Genomic DNA, 17,412 nt, shown 5'->3' with positions numbered 1-17,412 from the left:
TGCAGGTGGACTGCTGAATCTTTGTCCCGATGGGTTTGCTCTCCCATGTTGTGCCACGTGTTTATTTATTTTATTTATTTGATTTGATTTATTGAACTTATATACCGCCCTTCTCCCGTAGGACCCAGGGCGGTTCCCAAGGCAATTAAAACAACATTACAGTACCAAAACTGAATAACAATTAAAATAGATTAAATTATCCTTGATTAAAAATCTAAAAGCCCTATGTTGTTGTTAGCTGCGAAGTCGTGTCCGACCCATCGCGACCCTATGGACAATGTTCCTCCAGGCCTTCCTGTCCTCTGCCATCTTCTGGAGTCCATTTAAGCTCATTTAACCCCTATAACTCTGATTAAAAACCCAATTACAATAAGTTAAAAATTAAAACATTCTCAGTCCTGGCCGGAAAGCTCAAAGAGCCAGGTCTTCAGGTCCCGGCAGAATGAACGAAAATCAGGGGCAGTCCTGAGCTCTAGGGGTAACTGGTTCCAAAGGGCAGGCGCACCCACAGAGAAGGCCCTCCCCCTGGGTGTTGCCCGCCGGCAGTCTTTTGCCGGCGGCACCCTAAGAAGGCCCACCGTTTGGGAGCGCACAGGACGAAGGGAACTTGATGCCGGCAGCAGGCGTTCCCTCAGATATCCCAGACCCAAGCCATTCAGGGCTTTATTAGGTCATCATCACTTTTGGAGGAGTTGGTGGCGGCGTCAGCAGCGTGCTCCAGGGGCGAAAAGAAGCAAGGCCTCTTTAAGGAAAGGGTGGAAGAGTAAGGATCAGAAAAAGGAAATTAATTTTAATTTTTAATTTTAATTCCATTTATATCCCGCCCTTCTCCGAAGACTCAGGGCGGCTTACAAGCTTAGCAGTAGCCTTCACTCTATGTATATGCCTGCTTATTAGGGCTTTCACACACACCCAAGCGGCATTATTACAAAGTCAGCTTAATTGCCCCCCAACAATCTGGGTCCTCATTTTACCTACCTGGGAAGGATGGAAGGCTGAGTCAACCTTGAGCCTGGTGGGACTCGAACCTGCACTAATTGCAGGCAGCTGGTGTTACTTAAGGAGGCATTAGCCCACTGCTCCACCAAGGCAGTGGTTGTCAGAATACAAGCTAACTTGAGGGCTAATCCACATGGAGCCCCATTTCCCTCTGTCCTGTGTGCCATCGTTCACTCCCTAGAGACTAAAATGGACCATGTGAAATTTGAGCGGTCCCCGAACAAGGAGTATATATCGGAGGTGGTGACCCTTGGAGAGCTGTAGGCAACGAAATTTCATTTTGACGTGTGCCGATTGGTGTACATTCAAAGTGACAATAAAGTTATCATCATCATCATCACCGGCACCTTGAATCTTGGCAACCGGGTTTAAAAGACCAAAGAATCTAAATTCTTCCATTCCCCACCAAGAACATCCAGTTGCCTCTTGAAAAAGAGGATAACTATGACCTGTGTAACTGAGCATCTCCATAGACAAAACTCCCTAATAATAATCTCCAGCCCCCAACTTTTTTTTTTAATGAAGCCCCCCCGTAGCTAAACATTTCCTGTCTGTCCACAGTTCTTGACTGTGCTGGAAGATTCTGTGTTTAAAAGGCCGGGAGATAGAACCGAGGCCTTCAGACCTGGCCCTTTGAGGACTTGTGGACTTCAACTTCCAGAATTCCTCAGCCAGGCTGAGGAATTCTGGGAGTTGAAGTCCACAAGTCCTGAAAGGGCCAGGTTTGAAGACCCGTGAGATAGAACCGCCAAAACAGGGTCTCCAACCTCGGTTTGGAATGAACTTGTAGAATTGGGGTTAAGTGGTGGTTTGTCGCTTCCTCCGATTTTTTTTTTTAAAAAAACGCTTCCAGATCCTGGATAAGTCTGAGGCCCCCTGAAACGGCTGCTTGTTTTGAATCCGAAGCGTGCGGTCAAATTTCGCTCCCTTGCAAGTTAACTAGCGAGAAGCTGAAGGCCATTTTGCTGTCTTCGTCCGTTCCCTACAGGAAAACCACTCTTGTCCCACCCAGTCGTACACCATCAACCTGTACCTGGCTGAAACCGGACAGAGACTTGTGGACACTCTCATCTCCTTCACTCTGGAGAAGAGCAGCACCAGGCCTGAGCAGGTAATGGTCCTTCGGATTAGCCGGGTTCGTTCCCAGGGGACGTCGGCCTGCAGCCGTCCCTCGACGGGGGTATTTCTCGCGTGCTTTTGGGATCCGAAGGCCCCCCGCTGACTTTTTTTCGAATCAAACATTCCTTTGCCAAGTCCCAAAGGGGCTTTTTTTTTCAGGAGGCAACTGCACCGTCTTTATTTTTTCCTTCCTTTGAAGACGTTTCGCTTCTCGCCCAAGAAGCTTCTTCAGTGGGGGAACGGAAGGATTTATACTCCTTTCAGACGGCTGGTCGTTTGCATGCTTTTGGAGAGTCGTTGAGGCCTCTTGTAGGTTTTTTTCTTGTGTCCCGAGGGTCACCTGAGCGGGGCAAATGGGTGTGGAGCCTTCTTGGAGCTGATGAAGATGGATCCACGCCCATTTGCCCCGCTCAGGTGATTCTGAGGACACAAGATAAAACCTACAAGAGGCCTCAACGACTCTCCAAAAGCATGCAAACGACCGGCTTTCTGCGAGGAGTATAAATCTTTCCATTCCTCACCATCCAGTCAGAACTGATCAAGCTTCTTGGGCGAGAAGCGAAGCGTCTTCAGAGAAGAAACGAATTCCAGTTGCCTCCTGAAAAAGCCCCTTTGGGACGACCGCCATCTGGGAGGTGGAGAACCTCCAAGGGCATCCCTCGCCAAGGACTCTGCTTGGAGAATGCCCTTTTTTCTCTCGCTCATCCGCAACTTGCCTTCGCAGCTTTTCATCCAGGTCTTCTTAAAGAAGGACGACTCGGTGGGCTACCGTGCCTTGGTGCAAACAGGGGACCACCTCCTCCTCTTCCTGCAACAGCCAGGTACCCCGCCCCCCAAGGGCCTTGGGAGAGTCCGTCAGTGGCCGAAAGAAAAGAACTTTTTTTAAAAAAACTTTTCTCACCTAATCTCACTCTCGACAGGAAAAATTTGGTGGAGCCGGGAAGAATCTCTGGCCGAGGTGGTTAGCCTGGAGATGGTTGACCTGCCCTTGACGGGGGCCCAGGCAGAACTGGAGGGCGAATTTGGCAAGAAAGCCGGTAAGGAGGGACGGGGTTTGGGGCAAGAGAGAATTATTTTGCCAAGTACTTGCAAAGTAAGCGTAGTATTTACGTTTTCCTAAAGAAGCTCCAAAGGTCTGTTCCTGCCCATTGAAACTGGACCTGGGTTGTGCCCCCCCCGTTTGGTCGGGAGGCACGAGGACATCCTGGGAGAAAAGAATCCACAGATCTAGTTTTGGCCACGTGTGGGACGTGTGCTGCCGTGTTCAGCTTTTGTTTGTTTGTTTTTCCCAACCTCTCCAAAGACTAAACGTTGAATTGTTTCCTGATTTGTGTTTCCTTTTTTTTTTTTTTTTTTTTGCTGCCTTGGATATCAGCCATTCAAGGTAACCCCTGAATGTTCAGCGTCCCGTTTTTGCTCGAGTTGTGTTTGTGTGTGTGCGAGAGAGGGGGAGGCAGCCTGCTCTCCGGGGGCTGGGTCTGATTTTGGAACGATGCCTCACGGGGTGTGTTGATACCTGTGCCTGGCAATGCGTCTTCCGGCTCACCTGTGGCAAGATTCATTCTTTCTTTCTCTTCTTTCTTTCTTTCTTTCTTTCTTTCTTTCTTTCTTTCTTTCTTTCCTTCCTTTTGCTCTTTTCTTTCTTTCTTTCTTTCTTTCTTTCTTTCTTTCTTCCCTCCCTCCCTCCCTCCCTCCCTGCCTTCGTTCCTTCTTCCCTTCCCCTTTCTTTCTTTCTTTCTTTCTTTCTTTCTTTCTTTCTTTCTTTCTTTCTTTCTCTTCTTTCTTTCTTTCTTTCTTTCTTTCCTTCCTTTTGCTCTTTTCTTTCTTTCTTTCTTTCTTTCTTTCTCTTCTTTCTTTCTTTCTTTCTTTCTTCCCTCCCTCCCTCCCTCCCTCCCTCCCTCCCTCCCTCCCTGCCTTCGTTCCTTCTTCCCTTCCCCTTTCTTTCTTTCTTTCTTTCTTTCTTTCTTTCTTTCTTTCTTTCTTTCCTTCCTTCCTTTCTTTTGCTCCTTTCTTTCTTTCTTTCTTTCTTTCTTTCTTTCTTTCTTTCTTTCTTTCTTTCTTTCTTTCTCTCTCTCTCTCTTCTCTTTCTTTCTTTCTTTCCTTTCTTTCTTTCCTTTCTTTCTTTCCTTTCTTTCCTTTCTTTCCTCCCTCCCTTCGTTCCTTCCTTCTTCCCTTCCCCTTTCTTTCTTTCTTTCTTTCTTTCTTTCTTTCTTTCTTTCTTTCTTTCTTTCTTTCTTTCTTTTTCCTTTCTCTTTTTCTTTCCTTCCTTCCTTCTTCCCTTCCCCTTTCTTTCTTTTTTTCCTTCCTTCCTTCCTTCCTTCCTTCCTTCCTTCCTTCCTTCCTTCCTTCCTTCCTCCCTCCCTCCCTCCCTCCCTCCCTCCCTCCCTCTCTCTCTCTCTCTCTCTCTCTCTCTCTCTCTCTCTTTCTTTCTTTCTTTCTTTCTTCTCTTTCAGCAAAACACCTTTGTGGGCTGAGCTTAAATTTTGCCAGAAAGCCTTTCCCCCCCCCCCCTGCTGGGGACCGGCAAGGAGGGAGCATTTTGCTCGGAGCCCTTTCCTTAATCGTGGTTCTCTGTGGCTGCTTTCTCCCCCCCCACCCGCCCCACAGACGGCCTCCTGGGCATGTTCTTCAAACGCCTGTCCTCTCAGCTCATCCTGCTCCAGGCCTGGACCGCTCATCTCTGGAAGATGTTCTACAACGCCCGGAAACCTCGGAGCCAGACGAAGAACGAGATCAACATTGACAATTTAGCCCGGGACGAATTCAACCTTCAGAAGATGATTGTGGTCGTCACGGCCTCGGGAAAGGTGAGGGAGGGAGGGAGGGAGGGCTGCGTGGACCAGGCAACTACCAGAGACGTGAACTCCAGTGTTAACTTCATTTAGGCAATAAACAAAACAAAAGCATTGCTGGCTGAGGAATTCTGGGAGTTGAAGTCCACAAGTCTTAAAAGTGTCCCAGTTTGAAGAACCCTGCTTTAGCTGGCCAGCCCTGGCTGGCTGAGGAATTCTGGGAGTTGAAGTCCACAAGTCTTAAGGTTGCCAAGTTTGGAGAGCCCTGCTTTAGCTGGCCAAAACAACCCTTCATGTCTCACGGTGACAAGGAGCCCCTGTGGATTCGAACGGGTTCCCCTCTCCCCCTCCCGCACTGCGGGGAAGTTAGAAGCACGCAGCAGTCCTTAAAAGGCGGGAGGCTTCGCGGCTCGACAGGTTGTGGAAGGGCCCCGCCAGCAGGGCGGCCCCCTTCCACTTGTCTTCCGGACCTGGTAGAGTGCACCTGCGGGTGGAGGTGCCATTCCACACGTGGATGGTGAGAGGGAACATCAATCGGTGGATTTGCAAAGTCTTTGTAGCCAAACGGCCTCGCACACTTCAATCCATCAGGCAGGATGGGCTGGTCCAGCACCAGGGGGGCTTCGTGGTTCACAGGCAGCCCTCCTCCTCCTCCCTCCCTCCCTCCCAAAGCTTTTCAATATCCAGAGTGTCTTCCGAGGGCAGCTCCATTTGAAGATTTTTTCCCCCTCTTTTTCCAGCTCTTCGGAATAGAGAGCAGCTCGGGGACGATCCTATGGAAGCAGTTCCTCCAGGACGTGCGTCCCGGCTCTTCCTTCAAGCTGATGGTCCAAAGGACGACGGCGCACTTTCCCCACCCCCCGCAATGCACCCTGTTGGTCAAGGACAAGGTGGGTGCCGCCCCTCGCAAGACCCTCCCGTTGTCCTGGTTCCGACAGATGAAACTCTTCAAAGGACTCCGAGGCATTGTTTACCTTAAAGAATCTTTATTTGAGTGGCGTAGCATCGGCGCGTGCGCGGTTGAAGCCAAAATCTGAATTCCCCTCCCCTGAGCACATAGTATCAAAGTACAATTCCCTCCTTCAATTCCCAGTCATAAATCACGTTCTCCAATTAGTTTGAAACGCAGGCTTCCCCTCCAGTTCTCCAACCCGCCATTTCTTATCTCTCATTTCACACAGCTTTGAATCACACACTACTACGATATTGTTATGTCTAACTAATTCCCATACACATTCTTTCTCCTCCCCCCGCCCCCAGTATTATCTAATTCTATCTCTTAAGAGTAACACACAAGTTAAGGAAAATGGCTGCATATATTGTCAAAGCAAGAGCATCCGAGGAAAGGGACCGTGGGCGGGGGAGAGAGAAAGGGGCTGGTCCTTGGGGAGGAATGAAGGGGGAGCAGCCTTCTTTGATCCACTTCGGGTCCAGAGACCCCCGGGGGAGGGCCACGATGTTGTCACAAGGGGTCCGCAAAAGCTTGGAAAAAAACGTGATTTAAATCGTACGTTTTGGGGGGAGCTGTGTCCACAAAAGATATTTGTAAGAGCTGTGGTGGCACAGTGGTTAGAATGCAGTACTGCAGGCTGATTCTGCCCGCAGTTCGGCAGTTCGATCCTGACCGGCTCAAGGTCGACTCAGCCTTCTGTTCTTCTGAGGTCGGTAAAATGAGGACCCCGATTGTTGGGGGGGGGCAACAGGCTGTCCCTGTAAACCTCTCAGAGAGGGCTGTGAAGCGGTATATAAGTCTAAGCGCTATTGCTTTTGTTATATAAGAGCCGGGGTGGTGCAGTGGTTAGAATGCAGTACTGCAGGGCTAATTCTGCCTGCAGTTCGGCAGTTCGATCCTGACCGGCTCAACGTCGACTCAGCCTTCCGTCCTTCCGAGGTCGGCGAAATGGGGACCCGGGTTGTTGGGGGACCCCGTAAACCCCTTAGACGGGACTGCAAAGCAATGGCTGTAAGTTGAGAGAGGGGTACAGCCTCCCCCCAACTCAAACGCCCCCTCCCCTCCCGCCGTCTCTCAGGACTCGGGCCTCAGCAAGCTCTACGTCTTCAACCCCATCTTCGGCAAGTGGAGCCAGGTGGCCCCCCCTGTGCTGAGCCGGCCAATTCTCCAGTCCGTCCTTCTTCCCATCATGGACCAGGATTACGCCAAAGTGCTGCTTCTGATTGACGACGAGTACAAGGTGCCGCCTAGGAGGAGGAGGAGGAGGAGGAGGAGGGAGAAGTGCAGGTGGGGTGGGGTGGTGAGGGGTGGGCGTCCTGCCTGCAGCAACCCGCTGGAAAGGCCTTCCATGTTTCCTTCCCCTTCGCTCCCTCCGGCAGGTGACCATCTTCCCAGCAAGCAAAAACGTCCTGCGGCAGCTGGAAGACACGGCCCCGTCCGTCACCTTCTATCTGGCAGATGCGCAACGGGGGAAGCTGATGGGACGAAGGCTGGGAAGGGTACGGCTCCTGGATTCCTAAGCGGTGTGTGTGTGTGTTTGCGCGTGTGTGTGTGCGCGCGCGAGAGAGAATTGGAAGGGGGGGGCAGTACGATTTTTGAAATAATGGAGAATACTGTAGCTCAGGGGTTAGATTTTGGCTGTGGTTTGTTCTCCAAGCTTCTTTCAATGTAATTCCTGAACGTTTCGTGACCAAACTAGGTAACTAGGATGTTCTTGTCCCGTTCTCCTTCGCTTACCAATGTCTTGTGCGCCAGTTAAGATTTTTATTTTTTTAGACGGAAGGGAAGTTTTCTTCGACGATCGGCTCGTTTGTTCTGACTGCACTTTCAAGCATCCCTCCCTCCGTCCGTCCATTTATGCATGCATGCATGGTAGTTAGCTAGTGTGTGGCATAAAGGTAAAGGTTCCCCCGCACATGCGTGCTAGTCGTTTCCGACTCTAGGGGCCGGTGCTCATCTCCGTTTCAAAGCCGAAGAGCCAGCGCTTGTCCGAGGACGTCTCCGTGGTCATGTGGCCGGCATGACTAGACGCCAAAGGCGCACGGAACGCTGTTCCCTTCCCACCGTAGCGGTCCCTGTTTTTCTACCTGCATTTTTTACGTGCTTTCGAACTGCTAGGTTGGCAGAAGCTGGGATGAGTAACAGGCGCTCGCTCTGCTACGCGGCATTCGGGATTCGACCCGCCCAACTGCCAACCTTCTGATCGACAAGCTCAGCGTCCTAACCCACTGAGCCCCACCGCGTCCCTATAGCGTGTGGCATAGAATACATTTATTGATTTGTTTCAGTAGGTTAGCTGGCACGTGGGGTTAGACCACGTGGATAAGAGCAGGAAAGATGGAGCACTTCATGCTCTGGTACTACAATAGTAGTCGATCGGGCGAGGTCTGAGGAATTCGAGGCGTTGCGTTGCAGGTTCCAATTTCGAAATGCGTCGGTTTGTGAGGGGGGCCGTTCAATCACGTCCGCTAAGTCGGGGAAGGTCCCCGCCAGCCTTTCTGGCTCCAGCTCCTCTCAGCCTGAGCACTGGGGAGTTAGCGGGGGAGAGTTGCAAGTCCTTTGACCACACTGGCTATTCTCCCCCCCCACACACACACCCCACCCGCACCCCCCCCTCTAGGATCTGACCACGGAAGAGACCTGGGACGTCACCATCCCTCCGGATCTGCAGCGCATCGTGACGGTGAAAGGGAAGCGGGCCAACGAACACGTCCACTCCCAAGGCCGGGTGATGGGCGACCGGAGTGTCCTGTACAAGGTGAGGGAGAGACAGACAGACCGCCTTTCTCTTCCTTCTTTCCTCTCCTCTTTCCCCTTTTCCTCCTTCTCCTCCTTCTCTCCTCTTTCTTCTTCTTCTCTCCTCCTCTCCTCTTTCCCCTTCTCCTCCTCCTCTCCTCTTTCCCCTTCTCCTCCGCTCCTCCTCCTCCTCTCCTCTTTCCCCTTTTCCTCCTTCTCTCCTTTCCTCTTTCCCCTTCTCCTCCTTCTCTCCTTTCCTCTTTCCCCTTCTCCTCCGCTCCTCCCTTCCTCTTTCCCCTTCTCTTCCTTTTCTCCTTTCCTCTTTCCCCTTCTCCTCCTTCTCCTCCTTCTCTCCTCTTTCCCCTTCTTCTCTCCTCCTCTCCTCTTTCCCCTTCTCCTCCTCCTCTCCTTTCCTCTTTCCCCTTCTCCTTCTCTCCTCCTCTCCTCTTCCCCCTTCTCCTTTTCTCCTCTCCTCTTTCCCCTTCTCCTCCTTCTCTCCTTTCCTCTTTCCCCTTCTCCTCCGCTCCTCCCTTCCTCTTTCCCCTTCTCTTCCTTTTCTCCTTTCCTCTTTCCCCTTCTCCTCCTTCTCCTCCTTCTCTCCTCTTTCCCCTTCTTCTCTCCTCCTCTCCTCTTTCCCCTTCTCCTCCTCCTCTCCTCTTTCCCCTTCTCCTCCGCTCCTCCTCCTCCTCTTCCCCCTTCTCCTTTTCTCCTCTCCTCTTTCCCCTTCTCCTCCTTCTCTCCTTTCCTCTTTCCCCTTCTCCTCCTTCTCTCCTTTCCTCTTTCCCCTTCTCCTCCGCTCCTCCCTTCCTCTTTCCCCTTCTCTTCCTTTTCTCCTTTCCTCTTTCCCCTTCTCCTCCTTCTCCTCCTTCTCTCCTCTTTCCCCTTCTTCTCTCCTCCTCTCCTCTTTCCCCTTCTCCTTCTCTCTTCCTCTCCTCTTTCCTTTCTCCTCCTCTCCTTTCCTCTTTCCCCTTCTCCTCCTTCTCCTCCTTCTCCTCTTTCCCCTTCTCCTTCTCTCCTCCTCTCCTCGTTCCTTTCTCCTCCTCCTCTCCTTTCCTCTTTCCCCTTCTCCTCCTTCTCCTCCTTCTCTCCTCTTTCCCCTTCTCTTTCTCTCCTTTCCCCTTTTCCTCCGCTCCTCCTCCTCATCTCCTTCCCCTTTCCTATCTCTTCTCTTCTCTCCTTCTCCTCCTTTCCTCTTTCCTCTTTCCTTCTCCTTCTCCTTTCCTTTCCTTTCCTCTCCTCCTCCTCCTCCTCCTCCTCCTCCTCCTCCTCCTCCTCCTCCTCCTCCTCCTTCCCTTCCCCACTCTGTGCAGGGCCTCTGAGCCTTTTGCATAAGGAAGCCTGGGCGTGTGTCTTGTATTCCCCCCGTCGCAGTCGCTGAACCCCAACCTGCTGGCCGTCGTGACCGAGAGCACGGACACCCACCCGGAGCGCTCCTTCATCGGAATCTACCTGATTGACGGCGTCACCGGCCGCATCATCCACTCCTCCGTGCAGAAGAAGGCCGAGGGGCCGGTGCACATCGTCCATTCGGAGAACTGGGTGGTGGTAAGAGTTTGCCCCTCCCAAAGCTGCAGGAAAGAGGGGGGAAACACCCCCCCCCCGCTCCGCCCACGGGCTTGAGGAAGGTGGCTTTGTGGTTTAAGAGGGTCCAAGGTGAGACCCTCCCTCCCTCCTCCTCCTCCTCCACAGTACCTGTACTGGAACGCCAAGGCCCGTCGGAACGAGTTCACGGTGCTGGAGCTGTACGAGGGCACCACGCAGTACAACGCCACGGCCTTCAGCTCGCTGGACCGGCCCTACGCCCCCCAGGTGCTGCAGCAGTCCTACATCTTTCCCTCCGCCATCAGCGCCATGGAAGCCACCCTCACCGAACGGGGCGTCACGAGTCGCCATCTGCTGAGTTAAGGAAGGGGGCCTGGCACCCCCACTTCCCCCAGCCTCTTCAAGGGGGGTGGGGGAGAGAGTCCACTGCAGAGCCGATCGAGGCCTCCAGAGCAGGGGTCCTCCGTTGCTGGGCCGCGGCCCACTACCGGTCCGTGGCCTATTCGCAACCGGGCCGCGTGAACGGCTGGCTGGGGTTGGACTGGAAGACCCCCGAGGTCCCTTCCAACCTTGTTAACCTTCCACAATTATTATTTTTTTAAAAATTTTATCTAGAAGATTAAAATGCAAAGTCTCGAAGGGAAAAAAAACAAGAGGCAAACCAAAACTAGAAAGAACATTTTTTTTAAAAAAATGTGAATTAAAAAAAAAGCGGGGTGGGGGGGGAAGGAATTGTTCTCCTTCGTTCGTTTCACCGGGACCTGAAAACCTGGTTTTTTCATCTATCTGGCCTGGACTGAGGGGTTTTAAGTTTTTAAAACTTTGTTTTAATTTGTTGGGCTATTAATTAAATTTAATTCATTTTAATTCTATTTTTTACTTCAACTTTTATATTGTCTTTTAAATTTTGCCCTGCCAACCGCCCTGAGTCCTTCGGGAATAGGGCGGTATATAAAACTAATTAAATAAATAAATAAATAATTGAAGGCTGAGGAATCTTATTGCGGCAGCAGATTCTGTTCTGTTGTCCGAATTGTGCCGAAGTTCCCCCCCTTCGAGGGGTTTAAAGTGGGGCTCCCTTGCGGTCATAACTCTAAGCACCATGCTGGCCTTGCAGCCTCTGGCCCAAGGTTCGAATTCCTGGTGCCTCTGCTTCCTCCCCCAGGCCAGAGGACCCAGATTGTTGGGGGGCAATTAAGCTGACTTTGTAATAATGCCGCTTGGGGTGTGTGTGAAAGCCCTAATAAGCAGGCATATACATAGAAGGAAGGCTACTGCTAAGCTTGTAAGCCGCCCTGAGTCTTCGGAGAAAGGCGGGATATAAATGGAATTAAAATAAAAAATAAAATAAAAATAAAAATACAAGATTAAAATGCAAAATCTCAAAGGGAAAAAAACAGAGGCAAACCAAAAGTAGAAAGAACATTTTAACAAATGTGAGAGGAAAAGAAAGGAATTATCTCTTCCGCCCCCCCCCCCCCCAGTTGAACACTGATGCATCTGTTGCAACAATTTGCGCTTCCCCCTCCCTCTTTCAAAACATCTCCATTTTTCTCTCCGGCACAGTCGGTCTTCCCTCGGGGGCCATTTTGTCCCTCCCCAAGGCTTTGCTGGATCCACGGCGTCCAGAGGTCCCCACAGAGCAAACGAGGTGAGGAATTTGGGGAAGGGGCGTGGGGAGATTCACCCAGTGCCAAGCCCGGGGTGGGGGAGGGCGGGGGGCAGTCAGGATGTTGGGTTTTCACTTGCCACGTGTTCAGGTGACGCTAGCTATCAGCCGAAGTGGCGTGGACCCAGCCGAGCCGTGGGGTGGGGGAGAGACGGGGTCCTTTAAATTTATGGGAGTCTATCTCTGTGAAGATCTGACCTGGAAAGTTAACACAACCCAGGTGACTAGAAAGGCCCAACAGAGGCTTCACTTTCTCAGGGTCTTGCGGAAGAACAGGGTAGAACAACAGCTAATGACCCTCTTTTACCGGTCTACCATAGAGAGCATCCTCTCGTACTGCATTGTGGTTTGGTATGCTGGTCTGACAGCCGTGGATAGGCCAGCATTACAGAGGGTGGTGAGCACAGCACAAGACATTGTGGGCTGTCCTCCTGACACCACTGGATGACCTCGCCAGGGCCCGCTGCCTTGGAAGAGTGAGGAAAATTCTCAGGGATGACTCACACCCTGGACGGTATCTCTTGACTCTCCTACCATCCGGTAGGAGATACAGGAGTATAGCCAGCCGTACCGACAGGCTGAAAAATAGCTTTTATCCATGGGCTGTTAGGCTTTTAAATGGGATATAATCTCTGTGAACTTACGCAGAATTGACTTGGGAGGCCGGTGTGTGCTGTAGTTGGTTCACATGGTGTGGTAGGATGGAGGGTTTGTTGTCACTGTGTGTTGGGGGGAGAGAGCACGGGGGGAGGCTCAGCCAATCTCAATGTACACATGTTGTACTTTGACAATAAAGGCTTATTTATTATTATTATTATTATTAAGTGGCATGGACGCAGCCGAGCCGCGGGGTGGGGTGGGGTGGGGCGGGGGAGACGGGTTGGGCTGGCCTGGGTTGACCGCCCCGGCCAGGATTTTGCAAGGCCGCGTAAGAAGAATTGCAACTTGCAAGGAACAGCAGAGAAATAGCAGGAGGAGGATAAGCTGGGGACAGAGCCTTCCAAGGTGGAGCCGAGGTTATTTTTTTTTTTGCTCACGTCAGGGAAGAAAACCTGATCCCTTACTCCCCGGATGTGCAAATCCACGCCGAGAGGTTCATCAACTACAACCAAACCATCTCCCGAATGAAGGGCATTTACACGGCCCCGTCTGGCCTGGAGTCGACTTGTCTGGTGAGCCTTTTGTTAGACCAGTGTCGTTTTGCAACTTTCAGAGAGGTGGACTTCAACTCCCAGAATTCCGTTCTGGGAATTGAAGTCCACTCCTCTTACAAGTTGTCAAGGTTGAGTAAATGCTGCAAACCACGGGTCCCCAACCCCCAGCTCCGTGGACCGGTAGCGGGCCGCGGCACGCCAGCAACCGGTCCGCACAAACAAGCAAAGCCCCCCCACATCCGCGAGATGCAGGCAGCGCACAAAACCACGCACCCCTCCGGTCCGCGGGAAAATCCTTTCTCCGTGGAACCAGTGATTCCCCTGGCGCCCCAAAGGTTGGGGACTTCTGCTTGTAAATTGTTGTCCTGGTTTTCTGCTGAAAAAAAGAAGGGGGATCGGTAACTGCAGCCACAATAGCCTTATGGAACCTCCATGTTCAGGGGCAGTCTTCCCCCAAGTAAAAACGCTGGGGATAACAAGAAGAGAGAGGCTTTTGCCTTGAGACTCTCCTCAAGGGATTCTCCAGAGGGGTGTGGTTAAAAAGGTAAACGTAAAGGTTCCCTCGCACATGCGTGCTAGTCGTTTCCGACTCTAGGGGCCGGTGCTCATCTCCGTTTCAAAGCCGAAGAGCCAGCGCTTGTCCGAGGACGTCTCCGTGGTCATGTGGCCGGCACGACTAGACGCCAGAGGCGCACGGAACGCTGTTACCTTCCCACCGGAGCGGTCCCTATTTTTCTACTTGCATTTTTACGTGCTTTCGAACTGCTAGGTGGGCAGAAGCTGGGACGAGTAACAGGCGCTCCACTCTGCTACGCGGCACTCGGGATTCGACCCGCCAAACTGCCGACCTTCTGATCGACAAGCTCAGCGTCCCAACCCACTGAGCCACACCGCGTCCCTTTGGGGTGTGGTTAAATTAATAAATTTTGGGGAAGTGCCCTGCCTCCTGATGCTTATGCAGGCTGTTCTCGACTTAACAAGTTGGACCGTTCAAAGTTACAACAGCAATGAAAAATGAAATTTATGACCATTTTTCACACGGCCATTACAGCATCCCCAACGGTCGTGTGATTAGAATTCAAAAGCTTGGCAACTGGCATGAACTTACGACGGTTGTGGTGTCCTTGGGGGTGGTGGTCACGTGATTCCCTCTTTGTGCTTACTCCATGGGGAAGCCAGGGTCACTTCGCAACCATGTGACTCGCAGGGATTCATTTAACAACCGTGTCAGGAGAGGTCATGAAATGGGGCAAAAGTCACTTAACCAATGTCTCCTTTAGCAACAGAAAGTTTGGGCTCAGTTGAGGCCGTAAGTCGAGGACTACATGCGTGCAAGACTCCACCGTTTGCAACCCTCTTTTTTTTCGCCTATAAGTTTTTATTCGTTTATAATATACAACGCGATGAAAATAAACAGCGGGAAAGGCAGGCAAGGGAAAAGGTTAGAGAAAAGTGAAGGAGGGAAGGAAGGGAGAAAAAAGGCATTGACTTTCTTTGGCGCAGTAAAATAGGACGTCAACCTCAAACCTCAACTTTTTACGTTTTTTACAAAATAATATAAGCTAGCCATTTCAACAGCATCAACTCCATCTCATCGGCCAAGCCCAAAATCAAAATTTCACTTTTTTTCCACCTCGAGCACAAAATCCAGAAGCGGTTTCCACGGGGCGATAAAAGTCTTCCATTTCTGAGCGCAGAGTACTCTTTATATATTATTTTTTTTCCAGGTCTTTGTCCGTTAGCCCCAAGTCTCTGGTTTGCTTTCTATATTCACTTTGAAGAATTTTCTGTATTAATGTATGCATCCTGCTCCAATATTTTCTCGCTTTGTCACACATCCGCCATAAGTGGTAAAAAGCCGCACCCCCCCTTTTCATTTACATTTCCAACATTCTTTTGAAATGCCTTTATACGTTTCCGATATATATGGGACGGTGTGGCTCAGTGGGTTAGGACGCTGAGCTTGTCGATCAGAAGGTCGGCAGTTTGGCGGGTCGAATCCCGAGCGCCGCGTAGCAGAGTGAGCGCCTGTTACTCGTCCCAGCTTCTGCCAACCTAGCAGTTCGAAAGCACGTAAAAATGGAAGTAGAAAAATAGGGACCACTACGGTGGGAAGGTAACATTGTTCCGTGCGCCTTTGGCGTCTAGTCATGCCGGCCACGTGACCATGCAGACGTCCTCGGACAAGCGCTGGCTCTTCGGCTTTGAAACGGAGATGAGCACCGGCCCCTAGAGTCGGAAACGACTAGCACGCATGTGCGGGGGAACCTTTACCTTACCCCACACACACACACACACACACACACACACACACACACACACATATATATATATATATATATATATATATATATATATATATATATATATATATATATATTCTTTTTAAATTACAATTTGCAACCATCTTTTATTTATTTTTCTCTCCTTTCAGGTGGTGGCTTATGGGTTAGACATCTACCAGACCAGAGTTTATCCTTCCAAACAGTTCGACGTTCTGAAAGACGATTACGATTACGTCTTGATTAGCAGCGTGCTTTTCGGGCTGATCTTCGCCACCATGATCACCAAGAGGCTGGCTCAGGTGAAGTTGCTGAACCGTGCCTGGCGGTAGCAGGAGAGACTTGGCACAGACCGCACCCTTGAGGGTGGGCGGCCGAGCCCTCGCTAGGGGATCCCGGAGGGTTTGCAGCCTCATTTGGAAGGGAAGTGTGGAATCGCGCTGCCTGTTGCCTCCCAATCTCCTCTCCGTCCACTGCGGAAAATGGGAAGCCCCAGAAAAGGGGGAAGTTTCTGTGATGAAAATAAGCTGCTTTGAATATCTTATCCCCGTCCTTCGACGCCTGCCCTGCGGAACTGCTTTGCTGCTGACTTTCTACAATGACCGTTTTGACTCCTGAAGCCGTGCTGAAACAGGCCGTCTGCGTTTCCTCCTGAAATTTTAGCCGATTCAAAGGATCGGCCAGATTTCTCTACAGTAGACTCTTTCTCTCCTTCTTCCCCTCTCGGAAATTTCGACGGAAGAAAGTGGCTGGGTGGTGGTGGTGGGAGACAATATTCTTGCAGAATGTGTGAAAATCAGCTTGGAAATGCAGAAGATGAACTTGGAAAAATGGATGCAAAGTGGGGAGAGTGAGCCGATCCAACCTTTAGCATCCGTAGCAAGGAATTTAAAGAGAGACTGTTTCCTCTGCAATGAATTTTAAAACTTCCCTTTCTTAATTGGCTCCTTTGTTCTAAGATTCTCCCCCCTCCCCTTTGTGTTATAATTCCTAATTTGTATTGCGTTTTTTTTTTGGTCAGTCCAGATTTGAATTTTAGGAGTGCTTGAAGCTGTTTGGAAAAAAAAAACAGGGGTTATGTTCTAAAATTTATGAAGCATCTTCCTGAATATGTGCTTGCTTTTTCTCCTTACGGCAAGCGAGTGGCTCGCTAAGGATCACCCCATCGGACGGTGTATTTATATTTATTCTGAAGGGTATTTGGGGGTCACAGCGGGCAGAGTCTAAATCTGGAGTTTGCAGGGTAGAAATTGTGCGTTTTCTTTTGGGGAAAAAATGTGTGAAGTCCGAACTTCCTTCCTGTAAGATCAGGTGCAGCAGAAATAAAAGAAATAACAGTGAATTGGCTCCCTGGAGATGTGTGTAACTGGTGGGCTTCCCTGGAAATGCGGGCTTGGTTATTTTCATCAACGTTTATTAAATTTTAAAAAAAATATACAAAATAACAAAGACTTTAGATTGCAAACTCTTTGGGCCAGAGATTTACTTGAATTTTAAGCCATTTAATGTCCAGAAAATATTAATACGTTCTTGCGTTGCATGATTTCAAAATACAGCCAAGGTGATCAGACTTTTTAAAAAATCCAGTTTTAAAATCTGCCTTTGCCCATAAAAACCCTAGAGCAGGGCTAGGCAACCTTGGCTCTTTTATGACTCGTGGACTTCAACTCCCAGAATTCCTCAGCCAGCATGGGGGAACTATGGTCCATGACTCGTGGACTTCAACTCCCAGAATTCCTGAGCCAGCATGGGGGAAACTTTGGCCCCTTCATGACTCGTGGACTTCAACTCCCAGAATTCCTGAGCCAGCCTGGCTCAGCTTAGAAACCTCTCCCTTTCTCCTCAGCGTGGCTGGCTCAGGAACTCTGGGAGTTGAAGTCCACGAGTCATAAAAGAGCCAAGGTTGCCTACCCCTGCCCTAGAGAGCGAGGGCGCACGCGCAGACGCGCCCTCGAGAGAAAGTCGCTGAGTCATCTTTCTGCGCAAGCGCCCTTCGGCGCCTAGCCGGGAAAGGAAACCGATACTGCGCCTGCTGCGTTCCTTGGTCTTCCTCACCGCGCGGGGGCGGAAGAACGGCCAGAAATAGCAGCCGGACGTTCTAGCCGTCCGTCCCGGAAGTCTCTGCCGCGCTTCTGTGAAGAGAACCTGCGCAGAAGAACCTCCAGAA

The 17,412-nt window shown here is 50.7% G+C and overlaps 1 protein-coding gene across 1 annotated transcript; it reads left to right on the top strand.

The window, feature by feature from the left end:
- Positions 1 to 1,987: 1,987 nt before the first annotated feature.
- EMC1 (ER membrane protein complex subunit 1) lies at positions 1,988 to 16,587 on the top strand (the record flags this gene model as incomplete). Its single annotated transcript, XM_083380224.1, has 13 exons — positions 1,988 to 2,110; positions 2,843 to 2,939; positions 3,039 to 3,155; positions 4,726 to 4,925; positions 5,651 to 5,800; positions 6,941 to 7,102; positions 7,242 to 7,361; positions 8,483 to 8,620; positions 9,970 to 10,143; positions 10,288 to 10,498; positions 11,707 to 11,791; positions 12,852 to 12,981; positions 15,398 to 16,587. Coding segments are annotated over 13 exons (1,887 nt in total), but the record flags the coding sequence as incomplete, so codon positions are not given.
- Between the last annotated feature and the right edge of the window lie 825 nt (positions 16,588 to 17,412).

This window comes from Vipera ursinii (assembly GCF_947247035.1).
Source record: "Vipera ursinii genome assembly, contig: scaffold_215, whole genome shotgun sequence".
Classification (NCBI taxonomy): Eukaryota; Metazoa; Chordata; class Lepidosauria; order Squamata; family Viperidae; genus Vipera; species Vipera ursinii.
This window is presented reverse-complemented; position numbering and strand designations above follow the sequence as displayed.